This window comes from Athene cunicularia (assembly GCF_003259725.1).
Source record: "Athene cunicularia isolate RWA chromosome 4 unlocalized genomic scaffold, athCun1 chr4_part3, whole genome shotgun sequence".
NCBI classification, from domain to species: Eukaryota; Metazoa; Chordata; class Aves; order Strigiformes; family Strigidae; genus Athene; species Athene cunicularia.
In genome coordinates this window covers 20,653,865-20,674,348 of record NW_020799100.1, presented here as the reverse complement: position 1 = coordinate 20,674,348, position 20,484 = coordinate 20,653,865, and the positions used below count along the sequence as shown (strand labels likewise).

The window sequence follows — 20,484 nt, the reverse complement described above, 5'->3', positions numbered from 1 at the left end:
GATCAGGGAATAAATGCCACGGCTGAAAGAGGGATTGGATTTAAACACAAGTTTCCTTCTAAAACTAAGAAATTGCTCCTTTTTATTATATGGCATTTAGATTGCTATGCATAAAAATATATATTCACATATTGTGAGGAATTTTAGTGGAGCATATAATATTTGACAATAAAGTAACAAGATATCAAATTGGTGTACTTGATTTTGTTTAGAGCACAAAATTCAAGAATCTGAGTAATATATCTACTTATCACTTACTCCAAGATTCATTAGACCCACGGGGCACTTTTTTCCGTAACTACAAAATAGGAATAATTTAAGTTTATTTCATCAGAGTCTGGCAAAGATTAATATTTATTGTTCTTGATATCTGAATAGCCAAATTGGCACTGAAGTATAACTACTTCAAGGGATTTAACATTTGAGCTCCTACTATGCGATGTGCAAGTTTGGGGGTTTGGCAAGTAAATGCTGCCTTTTATAGGCTCAAGATTCCAATTCTGTTTTCTGAAACTCAAATGCTAGAAGACATTGCAATAAAAAATTTAGTTCATCATACATTTTTGTTACTAGACTTCCAGTCTCACCTCATGCAAATGTAGATTAAGCTGTTTCTAAAACTTGAGAAATTTCTGCTGACAAAAATAAGACCACATTTAAGCTCTGTTTTCACTTAAACTGTTAGTAATTTAAGCAACTCCAGTATTAGCAAGCTTATTACTAATACAGGAGCCATATCACCAATGACTCTTTTAGAAGACTTGTTTAGAGAGTCAAAGAGTGGTAGAAAAGTAGCTTAGGTGTATCCACTAATAAATTTCTAAAATGAAAAAATAAACCAGAGACCAGTTCATCTAATCATGCACTTGAAAGTCACTAACATCACAAGCATTTTCTGTAATTATGCACATTTTTTAGGTATTCTCTTCTACGAATGTTCAACTATGAAACTAATTTCCCATCTTCCACATTTAAAATAACCACAGGGGAAAAAAAAAATCCCCATTTAAGAAATACTGAAGTTGGACAAATGTAACTACAGGAAAAAGTGCTAGCAAGTATGTGCTAGCAGTATTTTACAAAAATCTGCTCTGGAATAGCAGCTGCTTAGATTTAAGTCATTTCTGAGGGAAAAGTCTACTTCTGAAGTGCTGCACTGACTGTGCATAGAAGAAATTTGTTTCAACACCTCACTGGAATTTGAAAGAAATGTTGCTTAATACTAGCTTATTAAATGGAAGAATGACATAAACATTTTTCAAGGATATTGCAATTAACAGTGATTTTTAGTGAATTTAGATTAAGAATCATTCTCTGAGATGCTAAACTCAAGAAACAGGCGATTTACATGAAAGTGAGGTGAGGATCCATCAGGCAACATATTCAACTTAAATAAGTAAGAAGTGTCCAGGAAATTATGGCTAAAGTACTGAAATCACTACACAGGAAGAGAAAAATAAGAAAAAAGAAGGTAAGTTCAGTAGTTTCTGTACTACTGTGATGGTAGTTAACTAAAAACACACTCTGAAGACTAATCTCTACGGAAGATGGAAGTATGAGACCTGCTCTGCTCCAAGTTCTATCGACCTTGCAAGAGAAGAAGCTGTTCCTCGCACAAGGTCGTTTAGCTGCAATTATACAATACTTATGCCCTCAAAGTGGAGCTTGGGAGATCAGGACCGTAGGGCAGAGATACAAAAACGAGTGACTAGAAACCAGTCACTAAGCATTAGCTCATCTATAAAATCCATTTATGTGTTCTCTGCCTCCAGAAAAGACATAAAAATTCAAGTTATCTTAACCCTCAATGAAATTCAAGGACTATTTTACCAATTCAGTAATGTTTTGGAACCTACCTTCCTCTGTCTTCTAGTTTAACAAAAAAGGACTCTGCTAAATTACATGTGCATATACATCCCAGATTTGCTCCAACAATAAACATTCATGTCATTTCCATAGATCTTCTGATAATGCTGTAACATATTCATGTGTCTGAGTCATAATTCTGAGGAAACATGTATAAACCAGAATCTGCACATCCCCACCCAAGCAGAGAGTAATTCACTTGTTAAGAGACTGTTAAGAGATAATACCAAAGAATGTATTAGATATACTGCCTTCATAGTATCGTCTTAATTACTGAAGTGAAGAATTACTGACATATCATCTCATCACAGGATTTTTATTTTGTGCTTTTAAGTTCCAAATACGTTTGCAAAACGAAGCAAGAATGATGAAGAATGCGAGCAGGACAATGTAAGTTATTTTCAGGGTTTTTTTTAATGTGTAATGTTACATTTATTTCTCCTATACCACAGGGTATACTCTAACCCCTGTAATACAATTTCTTAATTGAAAACTTTTCCATGCCTAGTTAGGGATCTGAAATCAATACACTTTGACAACATTCATACGATTCAGAACACCCCATGTGATATATTCTAATAGTTGAAGGCCTTCACGAGGTATAAACTTCTGAAGAACACTGTATTTCTAGTCAGCAAAATACTGAGCAGAAAAGCACTCATATTTGTAAATATTTTTAAAAAAAAAAGAACTGACAAACATCTCGCTGTGAAGAAAGATAAAATCTAAAACGGGAAGGTATCTTCAAAGTTTCACACGCGTTAGAATGCATTTCACAACAAAGGTTATTTCCAAATTAAAAGTCTTTTCCTGTCAAATTCTGAGAAATTATGTGGGCAAGGACACAAAAGCATTCCATAGCTTTATTAACGACAATGCTCACTGATCTGTGAATAACCTGAAAAAAATGAAGATTATTGAGTTACTTTACCAATCTATCCATCCATCACTAGTGAACAGGTCTCAGAATGATGGATTATCTCACTTCCCTGATGTTTATCCCAAGAAAGAGTTTCTCCTTAGAGGGAAAAACAAACAACTGATCCTACAAACAATCGTGCTAACTACGCTTGCCCACTTTACATTCACCTACCAACAAAGCGAAGAGAAATATATCAAGTTTGTCTTTAAAAGCCAAACTACATCAAAAGTTTTATTATTTCACTAAAATGCAAGTGAAAACAAGAAAAAAGCAGCACTGCAGCTACACTTATTATTCAGTATTTTGGCAGAAACCAGGTCATACTGACACGTTGGCAATTTCAAAATAAATTTTCAGGTCTAAAGAAACAGAATAATCCTAAGTGATAAGAGATATAGAATAATGAAAATATGTATTTTGAGGTGTAGCACTGAACTCGTATCTCAGATACAGCCTATGTTTTTTAAATCACCTGTGATTCTTTCACACTTGCATAGATTTGCATGAATTGCACAGCTGCTAAGACTCAAATCTGTCATATCTGATCATCACAAGGAATTAACGTTGTTTAAATTTCCAATTAATATGCCAAATCACTCAATGAACATACAGAAAAGTTACACATATTGTCTACATGTAAAGACATGATATTCATGTATAGATTCAAATGAAAAAGATGTTGCACTGAACTTTTAATATATCAATTCTAAGTGCTTATTACAGTCAGATTTCCTGAAGTCCAGTCTTGATTTCCTAACAGTAAAACCTTCCTAGGGATTGTAACAGGCTTATAATTGGAAATATTCAAGTACCTGAAACAACCTCAGAAGCTTTGACATTTGTAGCAGATAATAGCTCAAATATAAGGGTAAAAACTGATTATTCATTTTTGAAATATATACAGGAACCTTCCAAATCAATCACACAATCCATCATATTTCAGCCTGGACTCTTAATCTTCTTGTAAATATAGGGCCTGAAAGAGATGAACCATCTTAATCAGATCTTTCCTCCATCACAAAATTACTACTGTCACTGGCACTGACACAAAAATGACTAATTTCAGCTAGAATCTGTAATAACTACTAAAATAAGGTTATATTGCCCACCAAATACATACACAATGTAAAAGTCCTATTTGTAGGAAATGTAAGTAATTAACTGACTACCCATAAAATCAGTAAATCACTAATTCCTATGGCGAAGCTGCCAAAGACACTCCACCACCTCCAGCACCTATTACCACAACCACATCTGTCAATTTTTGGGTGACTCTTAACAAAGAGAAAAAAAGACACATATCACCCCTAGAAGCTTTATGAGACGACAGATGGAGTAGTTGCCAATTCCCCCTAAAACATCAACTGGGAAAAAACTGCATTACTACTTCTCAAAAAGACTTGTTTCCATTTGGATGTTTGTATTTGGAAGAGTCCAGAAAAAAGAATCTGAAACATAACTGAAGAGAAACTATGCAGAGCCTTCCCCAAAACTCAGTATGTTCACAAAGGAGGCACTAAGAAAAATCACAGAAGTGAGGCCACAACCTACAACTGACTGCTCATCTGTCATTCATTAAACAATGCTGGTCATGGGGGAAGAGAATCAAAACTGAAAGCTTCCAGAAAGACTTCCTCTCAAATGAAAACTGCAAGTAAGAGGCACATTTCATTGAAGTGAACTGTAAAAATGAACTGTATGAAACAATATTTGTAAAATAGCACTTCCAAACACTCCTCAAAACTATTAAAAACTCAAAAGTTTTTCTTCTGAAAATCTAGATGGAAAGAAAGGAGATTGAAGTTACAAAAGATGAATTTTGTACAACATGCAAAAGCAAGTATGTCCTCATATTTGACAACCATTTCAGATTTTTAAACCAAGTATCTTTTTTTCCCTGTTACAAAGGCAAATTTGCAAGCTGACAATTTTAACATTAACCTCTCACATCAGAAAATATTTGGGCTATTTCCTAATGTTTTCTAAAACCAGAAAAAGACATCAAGATCACACTAAATATTCTAAATGTTGCAACCACCAAGTCTTCACAGTTTACAATGATGCCTAATTAAAGGTTTTCTTTAGTGACATTTTTTCAAGAATGTCACTAAAAAGATTTGCAACGAACATGTGACATGTTAACAGCAAACTGCAAAATATACATCGATTTCCTTAGCTGCCTTACATATCAAAGCTCTGGTGTCTCATGTTTACCATATCAAATGTAAAGGCTTCCTTTGATTTTCCTCAAGAATTAAATATTACAGTTATTTTTATTAAGCATACTACTACTACTACTTCATTAGAAAGCAGAAGACATAAGAGTTTCATACCAAGAAGTTTGAACCCAAGGAAGCTGTTACACAGGCCGGAAAAGTTTTGCTGCTTGTCATCTTGGAATAGCATGAGGCTTCCAATGACCTTCCTTGTACCACGAATCCAATTTATGGAGATAGAAATCTCACATCTGTACCTCGACATATTGGGAGGTACATTACAGTGATATAAAAGTTTAATTTTCTCTCCTAAACCATACCTGTTTAAACCAATAAAGAACTAACACCGCTTTTACTCACTCAAGTGTCGTCAGTAGTTATAAAACGTTGTACTGTTTATGCAGAATTCATTTAGAATGCAAGGATGTGACTTACAAATGTCTTTGACTCATTCACATAAATATGCATGCATGCCATTTATAACAGTAGCCTTGATGAGAACACACAGTGTAACTGGCTGCAAGAAACGCTTAAGAGGTTTACATTAAAACAGAATATAGAACGGTGGTTAGAAATCACAGAACAGGTGACACCTTACTCTGATAACCTGGTGATAAAAACTGTAGGGTATGATGTATAGGTTGTGGCGTTACCACTTTACTATACAGTCTGAACAGTATTCTTCAGATACTTCTCAGTTTTAGCAAGACATAATACCCAAGGCAGACCACCTATAAAAAATGTGATTAATCTCCCCCAAAAATTGTGATTGCCTCCTAAACCGTTCACTTAAAACCAAAGACATTTAAACTTTACTTTGTATTAGATTGTTTGTAATACTAACCTTTTAAAGGTATAATTACTTCTTGGTTTGACAGAGTAATTTGCCTCAACTATTAAAATACCGCCCTTACTAGAAGACTTAGAATTGAGCAAAAAAACCTTCAAATACAGCAATCAATGGACACCAATGGAAGGCTCAGGTAATCTGAGGAATTCCTGTGATCATGGAATGCTTTTCTGATAAGAATATTTATAAGACTTCTAGACATCACTATTGCTAACTCTTGAAATACGTTGCTGGTACAGATCAGAAAATTAATGTGCTGGCTATTAAACAAAATAAAGCCAAAGGGCTTTCAAGAATGCAAGAAAAAATTATATTGGGAAGGATCAACAGTGGAAAAACGTAACTAAAATACTAATTTCAACTTTAATTATTAAATTCACTTTTTTCCCCAGGTATGTGAAACCAAACTGCAAAACTTATGCTAATAGAACAGCTCTGATAATATTTTGATTTATTAATCTCTTGGTCACATACAGATACTTGGTCCCACATGAAGTCCTATAAAAACAGAAAGACATCCATGAAGTCTACAAACACAAGTTCTACTGCAGGACTGTGTCCAGAGTACGTACTTAAACTCTTGTTCACAAATTGTCCGTCCAGACATCTACTTATGTAGGTCCACATTTTTAAAAATCTCCATATAAGTACAGTTTAATGTACAGATGAAAGGCTATTGACAAAAGATGTTACCAAATAACATTTCTATTCAATGTAGTACAGAACACTGCCTGGCTGTCTAATGAACTAATGGAAACATTAGGTAATCTACATATATACATCATGCAGGACAATTGCATGTGGCCTTCATTAGTTGCTACAGCCAAATAAGACTTTGCACAACAGCTGCTGGTGCCAACCAGGTACTTTATAGATACCTTCCATGAACTAAGATAATTATTCCAGAATGTTTCTGTTGACATATAGTTGCATCCATCCTATATACTGCCGAATAGGCTCTAACTAGTAATTTAATTACTAGCAGTAATTTAGATACTGTTAGAGAGAAGAAAATCAGAATCTATCATACAGACAAGACAGGAAGATAATGTCCAACAGCGTGCTGCAAACCAGAATTTCTTAATAGTAGCACACATGTAAAAACAGAACATGTCCACCAAGAAAAAACATAGCAGGTAAGACTCTGCACTGATATTTAAACAAATAATATACAAATATATCACTCAGACAACAAAATGGCCTTACCATGCAATACTGCTTTTTTAAATAGAGCTAATGTTTACTTCAGACCTACAGGTTACTACATTAAAAACCCACATAGAACAGATGGAAAGGCTGCTTGCCAGCAAAAGAAAAAGATTAAAAAAAACGCCTCAGCCTTTTAAAAGCCAGTTGAACCGATGGAAACAACTGAAAATTAAAACCGCCCACCCTCTGCACATGTATTCTTGATGGTCCCCAAAAGCATCCATCAACAACTCCTCTGCTAGAACTACGATCCCTAGTGCACCTCAGGAGTCACAGTAAAGACTACATTATCATTGCCCACAGTTCAGCTGAAGGGGTTGAAGTGGATGTTGTTTTATCCTGGAATCAATAGAGTTTTTTTGGTTTAATTACTTTCTAGGGCTCTAGTAGTGGAGAACATATGGCTGCTGTTTAAGATGTGAGAATGTAAAACTGCAGCCTGTATATGGCTTGGTGTAACAGGGCTTCACAATATCTTATCTGCTGTTTAAGTCATAAGTGGAAGCTGCTGGGTCTATACAGATCTATAAAATGATGCCAAGCGAATAAGGACATTATTTCACGGCAGTTACCCTGTTTGTGTAAGTCTGTGATGTAACAAAGGTGAAAGAATTACGTATTTTTTAAAATTTAATAATAAATTGGGACATGTGGCACGATTTTGCTTCTTTCAGAAAAATCCAGTTCATTATTAAATATCCATCGAGGAGTGGTAGACGCACTCCCAGAATTAATTAGTAACACAAACTGAAAATATGTTTCCTCCTGTAACTTCAGGAAGACTAAAATACGAATTTTCTCAGCCTTCCAAAATGCTCAGTCATCCTTTTGGACAGACATCACTCCAAGCCTCCTCTGTCAGTTTGAGGAAGGGATAGCTACGTATGAGTTCAATTATCTCATATAAGTACTAGGAACTAAGCACTTGTAATATAATGAAAAGTGCTTTAAATATTAGAGGAGCATAATTTCCAATATTTTTTTTTTCTTTTGCGGGGGGTGTGTGTGTGTGCAGAATTTCATAGCCATCAAAAATGTAAAGCAACAAAAACCAACATGAAATTGTTAACAAGGTAATATCAATCAGCATTAGGTTACCAAGGATTTCCTTTTTGGAAGATACGTGTTAGAAAAGTGAAGCTTACCTGCAGAAACACTGTGGGATCTCTCCTTGACCATACAGAGGAAACAGAAATGGTGTATTGCCATAGCGGCCAAGGCACTGAAGAAATTTTTTTGTTGCCTGAAGACCTTCAAGAGTGCTGCTATCAGTCTCTGAAACCATTGCAATAGAGTGAAGAATGAAGTGCTGCAAGCTGGGTGTTAACTTCTGTGTTCTTAAGAACTGAGCAAATGTACTGTTCTCGTAGTCTGAGGAAAAAATAAATTTAGGTGAAGTGTACAGTACAATATTTGTGTTTTCCCACGTGCTTCAACTTAAACCAAGTACTTTTGTACTTAAATAAACAAAACCAATTGAGTTTTTCAACAAACACCTTGATGAAAATGGATAATCCAATTCAATGAAAGTTAAGAATTGTACTCCCAGAAAGCAAGTCTTTGCAGAAGACAGAAATATCACTCCACTAAAATATTTCAAAATAATGCAAACCCATTGTATGGGCTTCCAACAATCTCGAAAGCAACCTTTAAATATGCGTTCATCTATTCATTATGTTAGACTTGATCTAAAACCATTTCTCAGTCACATGAGAAAAGTGAACAACTATGCACCAAAAATCCATTGCAGTGCCTCAGGATGCTAGTTCCTGTAAATTACCCAAAATACCATACCTGAATGACACCCATTCAAGAACAGCACTGCTGAATCTGTACTGATATGGGTCGAGTGTATATTTACGCACAGAGAAGCCATTCACTTAGTGTCTTAATCCAAAGATGAGAAGGTACACCAATAGTTTCTAAATGATGACTTGCTCACAGCAAACAAGTCCCCCATCGGATGGGACACAAAGACAAAGAGGAGAAAGCATATCTCCCTTAGAAATTATTACTACTGCTAACACATTTTGAAATTCAAAGAAACACAGGTCTTTCAGGAGATGTTTAATGCAACTAAATGCAACTAAAGTTTTTCAGCAGTATCCTAACTATAGGATTTTTTTTTCTGTAGGAAAAGACTGTATTTAAGCAACAGCATACTTTCATACTATTCAGAAACCTGCTCTTAAGCTTACTCCAGCCATGGATAAATACATAGGTAATTCAGAAACACTTCCATCAGTGCTGAGACTAGTATTATCAAGCTATATAATTCTGTTCAAGATTCAACCACTGTTTTATTACAAATGAATCTTACTACCCTTTGTACAGCCATGCATCAAGTCATATAATGACAGGGGTTTTTTGTTTTATCATTCTAAAAAATATTTCACTCTTCTCCTCACTTCAGACTTCTTACATAACTCCAAATTTTACAGAAAAAAGCTTTAAAAAAAATTCTTCACTATCATGAAGTCTCCCTATTAAAAGTCTGCCTTCCCACGAATGTAGTGATCTCACCAAGAGCAATTTTAAATTTCTGAAGTCTTTACATTAGCCTAATCTCACTCAAAATATTCTGAATTACTTCCCAGGCTATTTTAAAATGTAGGAACAAAATCTGTTTAACTATCTGGGGAAGTAAAATAAATCTAATGTCATTTACGTACATGAATCAATGGATTCATTTAAAAATTGATGTGGCGTCTCTTTTTTACTTAATAAATTTTCTAAAGACCACCTATATTCTCACTCTGAGCACCTCCATTTCTCCCAGCAGCAGCAAACTGGAATTACCTGTAATCTATAAACTACTTCAGTCCAATGAGTTTTTCCCCCTTCAGGATTTTCTGGAGTTCATTACAGACCTTCTTTCTCCTAATCTTACCAGATCACTCTCGATACTGACCAAATCTCTCTTGCACGTGTTTGTACCTAATCTAAGGGTTTTGTTCAAGTAATCAAACCAGTATCTTAACAATTGTTTCTTGCTAACACTAGATTCTTTCAAAATACTGCCTAGCCAGGCTACTGTCAAGCTACAAAAGCACTGATATGCTTCAGTTTGAAACTCATGTCAATAGTTTAACTATTCCTCTTTCCTCATTATTTCTACTTGGCAGATTTTTCTTTTTTTGCCTTAGTTTACTTTTAGACTCCAAGAACTGAGAACATCACTTCATTCTTTGTACCCTGAGGTGCATAAACCCAAAGCACCTTCCTTCTGTTAGCCAATTTTCCTCTTTGACCTGATGCTCATTATTCTTCACACATTATGGCTCCAATCTATTCAGATTTTCTCTCATCTAAATAAGCCAACAGTTGATAAAGACACTTTGAACTTGCCCTCTACAATTAAAAGGCATTAAATTACATTTACTTTCAAAGTTAAAAAATACAATTTTCTCTATTTCTGATTTTGTGGCAATATATTGTGAAGATTTACATATCCAAGAAAGAAGAAAAATGATATACACCACACAATATTAAAAAATGCCTGAGAGGGTGGAGGAAACACCTAAAAATGATACAAACATTTTGCAACCTTCCTGTAATATATAATTTTGCCGTTAAAGAAAAATGTAAATAATAAATGATGTGGGAACTAGAAGAGCAAGTGCTTAAATAGAAGAATTTAACATTGAAGTGAAAAGGTCACAAAAAGGTCAAAACATACTTTGAAAATTAATCCATAAAAATAAATTGCGTGAAAACACAGGAGAGCTATCAAAATTGTGCATAACTGAACGAACTCATAGGAAGAGAGTGTACACTGTTCAATGAAACACTACCTTGGTATTCATCAGGGTGTTGTTCATATTCCAAACAAAATGTCAGAAATTTCATTAGCATTCTCTTTTCTACCATAGTGAGCTGTCTGCTGTTGAAGACATCTGCTCTAGAACAAGGTACCTAGAAAATATTTTTTAATAGTTTCAGACACTTTCCATAGTCTGGATGTGAAAAGCACAAAGCAACACTACAGTCTGCTTACCTAACAAATATTTTAAATTACTTTTTTTATTATAGTTATTTTCTTACATATTGCTTTCCATTATTTTCTATTATAACTACACAAAAATATTTTAAAATTTTTTCAGCCTCTTCCCCTTTTTATTTCCCTTGCATCTCTAACTACAGAATTAATCAGAAGAGTTTTTATTAATTAACTGTGCCCAAAATCTCCTGTTGCCATTATCACACCATCTACTTTCCCTGTAAGTAGCAGAGATGCAAATCAAGTCTATGCTACAAATATGAAAACTTAAAACCTGTGAATCTTTAAGAATTAACTGCCAAAGCAACCATGGTTAAATATTTGACATGAGACAAAGATTTCTGTCAATAATTTACTGGACTGGACATTCTCATTTTATAAATTTGGGAGGATTTTTAATAAAAGCCAACACATAGAAATGCCTTTTCATTTCAGAAATTAAGGAAAATTGAGGAAAATTTAAAAATTAAGGAAAATTAAATTAAGGAAAAATACTAGCTTATTGTCACAAAACTCTCAAGGAACCAATTTCAAGTTTGACTTGAAAAAGATGAGATGTAATTTTATTTTACGATACCTGTTCTACTTTTCCTTCTCGAAAGGCAAGAATTCGTGTTGCGTTTTTAAACTCTGCATATCTGCTAACGTTCGATTTGATCAGAAGGTCAATTAACAGACCTCGGGCGTAAAGCAACTGCACAGTGAAGAAGAAAACAAAACAGTGAGTAAAGAGAAAGTGCTTACAGCAAAAGAAACCAGTGATACAACAGTATCCATTTGTAAGGTGTTTTCTATGACTATTTACAAGTACACATAGTGAAGTAACATATGAATAAACGAATATCAAGACACAGTATGTGCAAAATAATATTAAATGAACTGAAGTGACCATAGAGGAGGAGACAAAGCACAGGAGAGAAAGAGAGAAGGTGTCAGCCTAATGCTCATTTAATTTTATTAGTCTGGGAGTCATAACTTGAGACAATTTTTTTCATTTTCATCTTGCATAATTTCTTTGCACTGTATGCTACATATCCTTGAACACCGTATTTTACAACCTTCACTTCCCCATATCAGTAAAGCACATGATGCTGTTTAAATCATTGCTACTTGTTTCTTAACTTACCTGAAATGATAATGTAGTATTTTCTAAAGGTAAATTTCTTAAACCCCTTGTTAAGGCTTAGTCATATTCTGTTACATTAATTTATTATCTGTGTACCTTTACTCTTTTCTATAAGCTACAAATATGTTACGAAATATTGAAGGTACAGAAATACAACTATTAACTGAAGACAGATACCTGAATTGAAAAGCACTGGAGATTAGTTTAAACAAGCTTCGAGCGTTGTGGCCCAGAGTAACAGAATTTGCATGATCACATAGCAATTTTCAAGATAAAGGTTTACTGGAACACTAAGGAGGACACTACAAGAAATCCCTGTCCCAGTGTCAGAGAGAAACCAACACAAACTACTAGTCTTGCCCTGATGACTAATCTTCTTCAGAATTCCTAGAATTCGTTGCAATTAACACCATGTAACAGAATGGCAGAAAAAAAGGATAAAAAAGGTACAAACCAGTATTATCTGCTTAACCACTATTCCCTGGCTATTATTTCCATGTCAAGAGGTATCTACTCAGAGACAAAATTTGAAGTAACGCCTTCTGTAGTGTCTACATAAAAATAGTAGAAAATTAATGAAGACAGGGTTTTTTTTTCCAGTTTCCAGAGGTTTTAAGAATCTTTTCATGCAGAATATGAAAAATTAATCATTGAACTTTGAAAAAACTTCTCATTGCAGAGTACTCATGTAGTCTAAGGCACAGAAGTTAAAAATTTCCATTTAACTTGAATTTGCAGGGCCATATCCATATACTGTGAAGTACATAAAAGGCAGATTTTAAACAGTATGACAAATATGTCAGGCTAATAGCTTTTCCTCCAAATAGAATGCACACCAGTAGGAATTCAACACAGTAATAATGAATTTTAGTCAGCTTTTATGTTATGGATTAACTCTAATTATTTTTTATTTCCAATAAAATTTATTACAATTCAGGGCTTTAGGCTGCGTATAGAGAGACAATGCAAGTTTCACAGGAAGATCTAAAACCTAGGAAGCATTCCAATAGGAAAATTATTTTTCATTTTAAAAACATCAAAGATCTGCATGTAGATTGATTTTCCTTGTTTAATTTTTTTTTTTAATGGTACTATTTAAAAAGAGCAATTTTGCAGGTAATAATAACTACTAAATTTCAGGAAATTTACTTTTATGGACATATTTCTAAGCTATGTTTTACGGTCTCTTTGGTAATAAACAAACAATGGAGAGCACATACGAACTAGCTCTTGTAAGGGTACTAATTCTTGTTTACATCTCGAGCGGGTTTTTTGCCTTAAATGTATTGTGTCAGCCCTCCTCAACATTAAAAGATTTTTTTTTTTAAATTTCAGCATTTTAAGCAAAATAAATGTATTTATATGAAGATAATTATTTAGTTCCTACCTTGGAAACTAAATCAATATTAAACCTTCTGCCTTCTCTAACAATTTGGGAATACGTAATTTTCTTTGGTTCTTGGGCAGAAATTTCTGAGGGTGCCACTTCAGTCTTTCCCAATTCCAGAGCAGGCTCTCCTGAAGCTGTACTAGGAGAACTCTCATTCTCAGAGGTTATGTCTGCATCACGCCCTTCCGTTGCACTTGCTGGCTCCGTGCCTGCAGCCTTGTCTGGCTCCTGGTTCTCAGCCTCCAGCAAGGCACTCTCCACTGGTGGGCACTCCTTCTCCGGTTCCTGAGCAACCCCCTCAACACCAGGGGCTCCAAAGACAGGCATCTTTGGCAATGCACCAGCTTCTTCAACATCTTCAGCTGAATCCTGACTGATAAAAACACAAGGGGAAGAAGGGGGGGTGGGGGGGTGGATTAAAGAGTCTTAAAAACTCGTTTAAACTTTTGAGTTAATGGCAGAATGAGAACCTCAAGCGTTTCCATGAAAAGCATTAGAATTTCTTTATCTTGGCCAAATCAGGTGTACCACCCACTAAGGAATTCTGGTTCTTTAACTGCAAAGTTATAATTCAAGAGGAGTATTATTTACTGAGGAGAGAAAAAAATCCAAAATAACCAACCACAAAAAATGGGCTTCTTATTTTACACAAACTCAAAAGATAGAATGAACGTAAAATGAAAACTAAACCTCTCATGGTGAAACAAAATACACAGCTACATAAAGAAAGGAAACAATATTTTTAAAAAGAAACAGTAAAGTAATTTGATTAGGTTTTTCCTATGGATTAAAAAACTACTTCGAAATCAAAATGCAAAAATGCAGTAAAGTCATTAAGCTCAGATATTTAAAAAGCCAAAACCACTGAAGAAAACAAAAGTGCTTCATAGGACTACTTTGCATCTATCATCCCAGCAAACCCTCAAGAGAAGCATGCAATTTTGACCTGAAGTTTAAGTAAAACTTTCAGATTACTTTTTCAACTCTGACCTTGCATTCTAATTAGTTGTTCAAGTAACAGCCATACAGAACAAAGCCCTCTCATGTAGCAATGTTATTTTTATGCAAGCGTTACAAATTTGTGCATAGAAGATGAAGGCAGTCAGTCCAAAGGAAGGACATTACCACACCACATTTACTCTATATAGTCTGTTTCTGTTTCACTACACAATTCTTTAAAATTCCTCTTATAAAGCATACCTCCACTTTTAATCTCATCTCCTCTTTTTATCTTGGAACTTCAATGACATTACCTTAGAAACTAGTACTTTTGAACTTTGAATTTTAGTTTATACTACCAGCTGAGATGAATTAAATCAATGTCATTGTAAGTGAAAGGAGTTCAGCAGTAATTTCACACTATCTTTTTTATCTTCATACCAGAAGCCATTAATGCACTGAATAAACAATTTTCTCTTTGCTGAAAACTAATGAACTATGATTTTAAAAGTGACCTGCAAATGTACAGAATAAAATTTCAATAACTAACAGGATGGTTAAAATTCACTGAACAGCAAGGAATTATTCAGTATATGTCTAAAGATATTCCCTCACACATCTGTAGCCCTACAGATGGAAGCAGGGGGCAGGATTTCTGTTAAAAGAGGGAACAAAAACCCTGTATCCTTTAAAAATTGCTCCTCACTTATGAACTCAGGAAGCTCACAAGGGCTCATGAAAATAAGAGTTTGGAGTAAGTCTCTTGGCTTGTACACAGCCACCAGGAAGCACTTACTCATGAATGGGGTAAAATATTGCCCTGGGAAACACAGGAACTGCTATAAGGAAGCACTAATGAAAGAAGTCTGTTTCTGTACATTAATTATGTCTTTCTGCTTCATACTGCAAGCATTAAGTAACTATAAAGTATCACAGAAAGATAAGTACTTCAATTTTTTTTTTAAAGTAATCTCTACAAAAAATAAAAATGAAAGTCATTTAAATGTTGGAGTTCTGTTTGGCTTTTAGGGTTTTCTTTAGAAATTTGGAACATGGTGTTTGTGAAAACTGCTAAAGTTGTTGCCATTAATGCTGTAACTAAGAATGAAGCTTTTAGTTAACCCATCCTAAAGCTTTTTATAACATAACTGAATAAATTCAGAGGCAAGTTTTCTTTCTACCTTCTCCCAAAATAAATGTGCGGTTAAATCTCATTTTAAACATACTTATTACTTTTTAAATCCAAGTAAAATTTAGATTCACAATACACTGTGGTTTTTCAGTATCACTCTGAAAAGCAGTATAACAGAAACGTTATATTATTTATATTTCAAATCTCTGTTCAATTCCCACTAATGAATTCATAAATCTGCATGATTTGCAGCACTACACATTTTATAATGAAAGCCTAAAAACTGTATATAATCTGAATTCATGACATCCTTCCTATAGGAACAAATATCCCTGAATAATGTAAGAACTGTCTATAAAAATGACTCAAATTGAACTTCTGTACAGACAATTCTTCTCCTAATTCAGAAAAAAATAATACATCTGCAGACAAATTGTTGTGTAAATTTAGAATATTATCTTCCACCATTCATCAATTAATGGTACTAACAAAGGAATATCTTAAAATGAATGTGTCTTATTAATGCCTTGTAACAGCAACCCCTTCAGATAGGTCAAATGAAAAATTGCCAACCAGCTGGTTAATTTATTCAGCACAGGTGTTCACTATTTATTTTTCAGCCATTTGCCTTTTTTCAATACAGCTTGTTGTAGACACAGTATTCTTTTCCTTTGATGGATGCACTTTGTTCTAAGGCCATTCATTTCAGATTTGCACTGTGTATATTATACTGCTACCCAGCTGTTTATTCTTTCAAAATAAATGTTTAATGGTTACTTCATAGGAGTTATAAAAGTTAAGCAAAAACAACAGAATCTAGCCAGAACGTGTAAATTGTCAGAAACAGAATAATTGACTCTCTCAGAAAGTTTTAAGTTATTTTGGAAAACTTTTTTTTTTGCTAGGTTTATTAATCTTACCATTCTTCCTTGTGGGTTTTTGGGTGATAATCAAGAGAGGCAGCATTGTACTGCCAGGCTAAGTTAAATGCTTAAAAGCAGAATCTTCTATTTTGTCCTGACTCAAGTATAATGCTCACTTCTATGAAGTGTGAAATCTTAGTGCTAGGGGACTCATTTCTGAGCCAGCCATCAGTCAGTATCACATCATCTTAGGAAAATCATACGTGAAGTTAAGAGACTATGAAACATCTTATCTGATTTAATACTGGTTCTGAACAATATTTATTATGGCAACAGGATTGCAATTACAATATTTAAGTGATATTATTTTAAAAGCATAACATTTTATCTGCAATACAGTCAGGCAGCCATTACTGTGCAATATAGAACTTTAGAATGTTCTGAGTCTGTGACCTTCAGACTGTATAATTCACACTTGTATTTCACTCTGTAAACATCATAGGTAGAGGAAAAAAGTTTCTATGTAAATATCTGACAACATTTTGTTTACCTACCTATGATATTATCTAAGGGATTCAAAGTTAAACTTACATAACTATCCCAAAGAACCATTCAGGAATTCAGAACAGTGTTCAGTTCAGTGTAACATCCAAAAGATAAAAAAGATAGATAAACAAACACAAAGATATAGTTCAGTTTTCAATTGTGGCCCATACAATTTCCACTCATTATTACTATGGTTACATGCTATTCAGCATTACTGTTTCACAACATTACTTTTAGACGTTCCTTGATTTTCAATATGGAACTGAAAAGCTTACCTTATATATAACAAAGTATCATACTTCCCTTTAAAAATCTAGACAAAAAAAGGAATTTCTATTCTTAACTTCCACTAATGTACACATACCTCTACAAATACCTAACTAAAAGATATTTACCACATATCAAGTCCTAAGATGGTAAACTATTCTTCATGTGCTTATGCAACAAACAGCCACAAAATTAAGTGTCTAATTCAAATTAAGTATGTATTTTTTGCATGTTGTATGTAAAGTAAAAGCTGAGTCACCTTAGTTCAAAAACAGAAAAAAGGTGATGGCCCAAAAAGGTTGTTATGAGATTACCAGGAGCCTCTGAGCATGCAGTTCCTTCTAAAGCATCCCGGGTAAGCACTGCTTAATGAGTAAGTTAAATCCACTGAGTATAAAAATCATTTTAGCACAATTAAATATTTTATAGTTACAGTACTGCTGTCCATTTGTGTTCCTAATCTCGTGTACTTATTTCATTTTACATGTACTTATGAGTTTAATTTTTTACTATGAGAATAGCAGCTTTTAGCCAAATTATTAATGGAAAGAATTAATAGATGGCAGTGCATAACTACCTTCTAATATGTAGAACTACAACACTTCTGTTTTCTACTCAGAAGTAAATTACCCACTCACAAAGTTGGTCAACAAATCATACTGTATGCAGATCAAGTCATCTAAAAGATCTTTAACTTCAATAAAGTGCAAGTGATTTCAACAACAGCACAAGGACATTAAGAACATTTTAGGTCGTGGTTACTTTTTAAGACATCATGCAATATGGTAGCCTGGTGAAATGCTTGAAGCCAAAAGCACAATCTTATTACTTGCCTCTGGGCATGTAAAATTGTGTATTTCTACATTTATACCTACTCGCCAAAACAGAAATCTTCGACATGTTGAATAGTTTTATCCTTCTTGCTAATAGGAATAACTTCTTCATTCTCCAGGATCAGTTTTTTCCAGTCTTCACATTCATCGGTATCTGTCTTTTGCTTACAAAGAACAAATACAGAATTACATTTTGTACTGTGTTAGCGGCTCTTGAACTAGAAATCTCTGTAGTCCCAAATAATTTGTACCGTCTCATACTAAAAAAAGGAGAATTATCTTAACTGTCTTAAGGTTTTTTCTATTTAAATTTTTTGAGTTAAAACAGAGTTGGTTACTTCATCATAACATGCAAACATTTGTACTACATTACTAGCTCTAATAATCCGAAAATACAGGGTTAAATGAAATACAAGTTTTAGTAGAGAGTTGAACATAACTTTGAACACAATCTACTAAAAGACAGGTTTGCCACAGTCAGGTTAGTTCCAAATTTCATGACAAAACCCTTTGAACAGAGACCATATGATAAAAATACAGTGATTTGGGTATTATATTAATCTGTCCACACAGGAATATCTAAATCATATCACAGAAGCCTGAGAATATTAAATTCTGACATTGAGCAACTCCACTGATTATGCCAGAAGGTAGCACTATGTAATAAATAGGCATGAGCCTGAACTGAAAAAGTTCCATCTTCTACGGACCAACAAGCTCATAACGCTTCAGTAAATAATACGAACGTCCATTTGCTAATATAGTCCAAGTGCTCAATCTCCAAAATAAATATCCTCTTCCGAAGATTTCTAGTGGACTGTCATGAATTAGATAAACTTTGGTCATTGAAAAAATACACTATCAACATTCATCTTTTTGTCCTGGTTACAGGACGTTTCAATGGAAGGATCCACTAACTACCTTTCTCCCAGTTAAGAAGAATCAGCTGAAAGCACACAAGAAAAACAAAAGGTCCTGAAACACCAGAGAGTGGAAAATAATCAAACTGGAAATGGAAAAAAACAGATTATCATTTACAGAAGGTGCTGGGAAAGGAATCTAAACAACAGTGTAGTCGCTTCTACATAAATTCAAGAACCCAAAAAGTATGACTGAGCACTAGACTTTGGTCTCAGATAATACTATTAATAAACCAGGTATATCAGTCTTTGAATGCTAGGCCAGATGGTTAAGTCTTAACCAGTAAAGTTAGAAACTAGAAACCTCTTTCATCTGTTGAATTACCAAAGAGAAAGAACACTGTGGTAATTTGTCCTGTAGTATTATGCAACAAACCAAGATTTAACGTTAAGGAATGTTAAAAGAAGTCATTTGGGAAATTTTTACCTGATTTTCTTTAATCCAGGACAACAGTCCTGAAAAACTAAAGCTGGCCCAGTTTCCACCATAGTAATTTTTTCTGTAAAAAAAAAACAACCAAACAACCAGTGAATCTTGACGAACATATAAAACATAGCTTTTCCAGGTTAAAAGAAAAAACAATCAGGTTTGAGACACTCAAAATATTTCACTGCTGCAGAATATAAAAATAGGTATATTTACAGTTCTTAATGAGATGTACAATTTCCATTTTCACTCATTTCTATGCATTTCTGACCAAACAGACTATAGTCCAAAATCAAAGTATTTGGAGGGTAAAATGAGAATAATGCTGGGAAAAGCACATGGGATGCTCTGAGTAACAGGCAAATACAGATAATATTGTTTCTTGAAGACTGTTCTTCAAGACTTTACCTCAAACATGTACATCACTACAGACATTTCTACATAGTAGTCAAGCCAACAAGCCTGCCAGTTTCCAGAGTTCTCAGAAATGCCAGTTGAGTTTTTCTGCACCCTCACTCCACCGTTCCAGGTTCTGGCAGGACCCAACTGGTTTGTCACATGAGTACAGCTACACTGCTTCTGACCCAACCTGAGCACGAAGTTAACACAAGGGCATCTAACACAAGGGCACTGCATGCCTCTTCTAAACTAACAGTGCCTCATGCAGCGGCTATGCACAGGAGGGTTAAGTAAACTAAAATTGGGTCCAGACAGTAGAAACCACATCTCTCTTATCCATTATGTCCAATAAAGGAAAGCTCACTCTATTATTTATCAACCACTTACAGAACAGATTATGCTTATTATAGACTGTTAAAATGCTCTGGCAAAATTCTTATTAAACTGCATATACTGTAGGTGGAGCCACAGGAACTGATTTGTACAAAATGATCGTACCTCCCCGAGCACTTGCAGTTTATATTGACCACCTTCTTTCTTGAAAAATATGAGTTTACTTCTTGTAAATCACAGAAGATT

General features: G+C 34.3%; 1 protein-coding gene across 7 annotated transcripts in view; it reads right to left on the bottom strand.

Annotated features, from left to right (window-relative positions):
• The window catches only part of CHM (CHM, Rab escort protein 1), an 86,049-nt gene that overhangs the window by 26,068 nt on the left and 39,497 nt on the right, over positions 1 to 20,484 (bottom strand). For 3 of the 7 annotated variants that reach the window (XM_026848626.1, XM_026848620.1, XM_026848622.1), the window contains 6 exons: positions 19,507 to 19,579; positions 18,202 to 18,323; positions 13,577 to 13,952; positions 11,641 to 11,757; positions 10,858 to 10,978; positions 8,209 to 8,434 (listed from right to left, as the gene is read on the bottom strand). In XM_026848626.1, coding sequence (XP_026704427.1) covers positions 8,209 to 8,434; positions 10,858 to 10,978; positions 11,641 to 11,757; positions 13,577 to 13,906 — 794 coding nt within the window. In that variant the 5' untranslated portion in view covers positions 13,907 to 13,952; positions 18,202 to 18,323; positions 19,507 to 19,579. Of the gene's footprint in view, positions 1 to 8,208; positions 8,435 to 10,857; positions 10,979 to 11,640; positions 11,758 to 13,576; positions 13,953 to 17,104; positions 17,400 to 18,201; positions 18,324 to 19,506; positions 19,580 to 20,484 lie in introns of those variants that run through there. The other 4 variants (XM_026848621.1, XM_026848623.1, XM_026848627.1 and 1 more) reach the window with 3 other exon arrangements.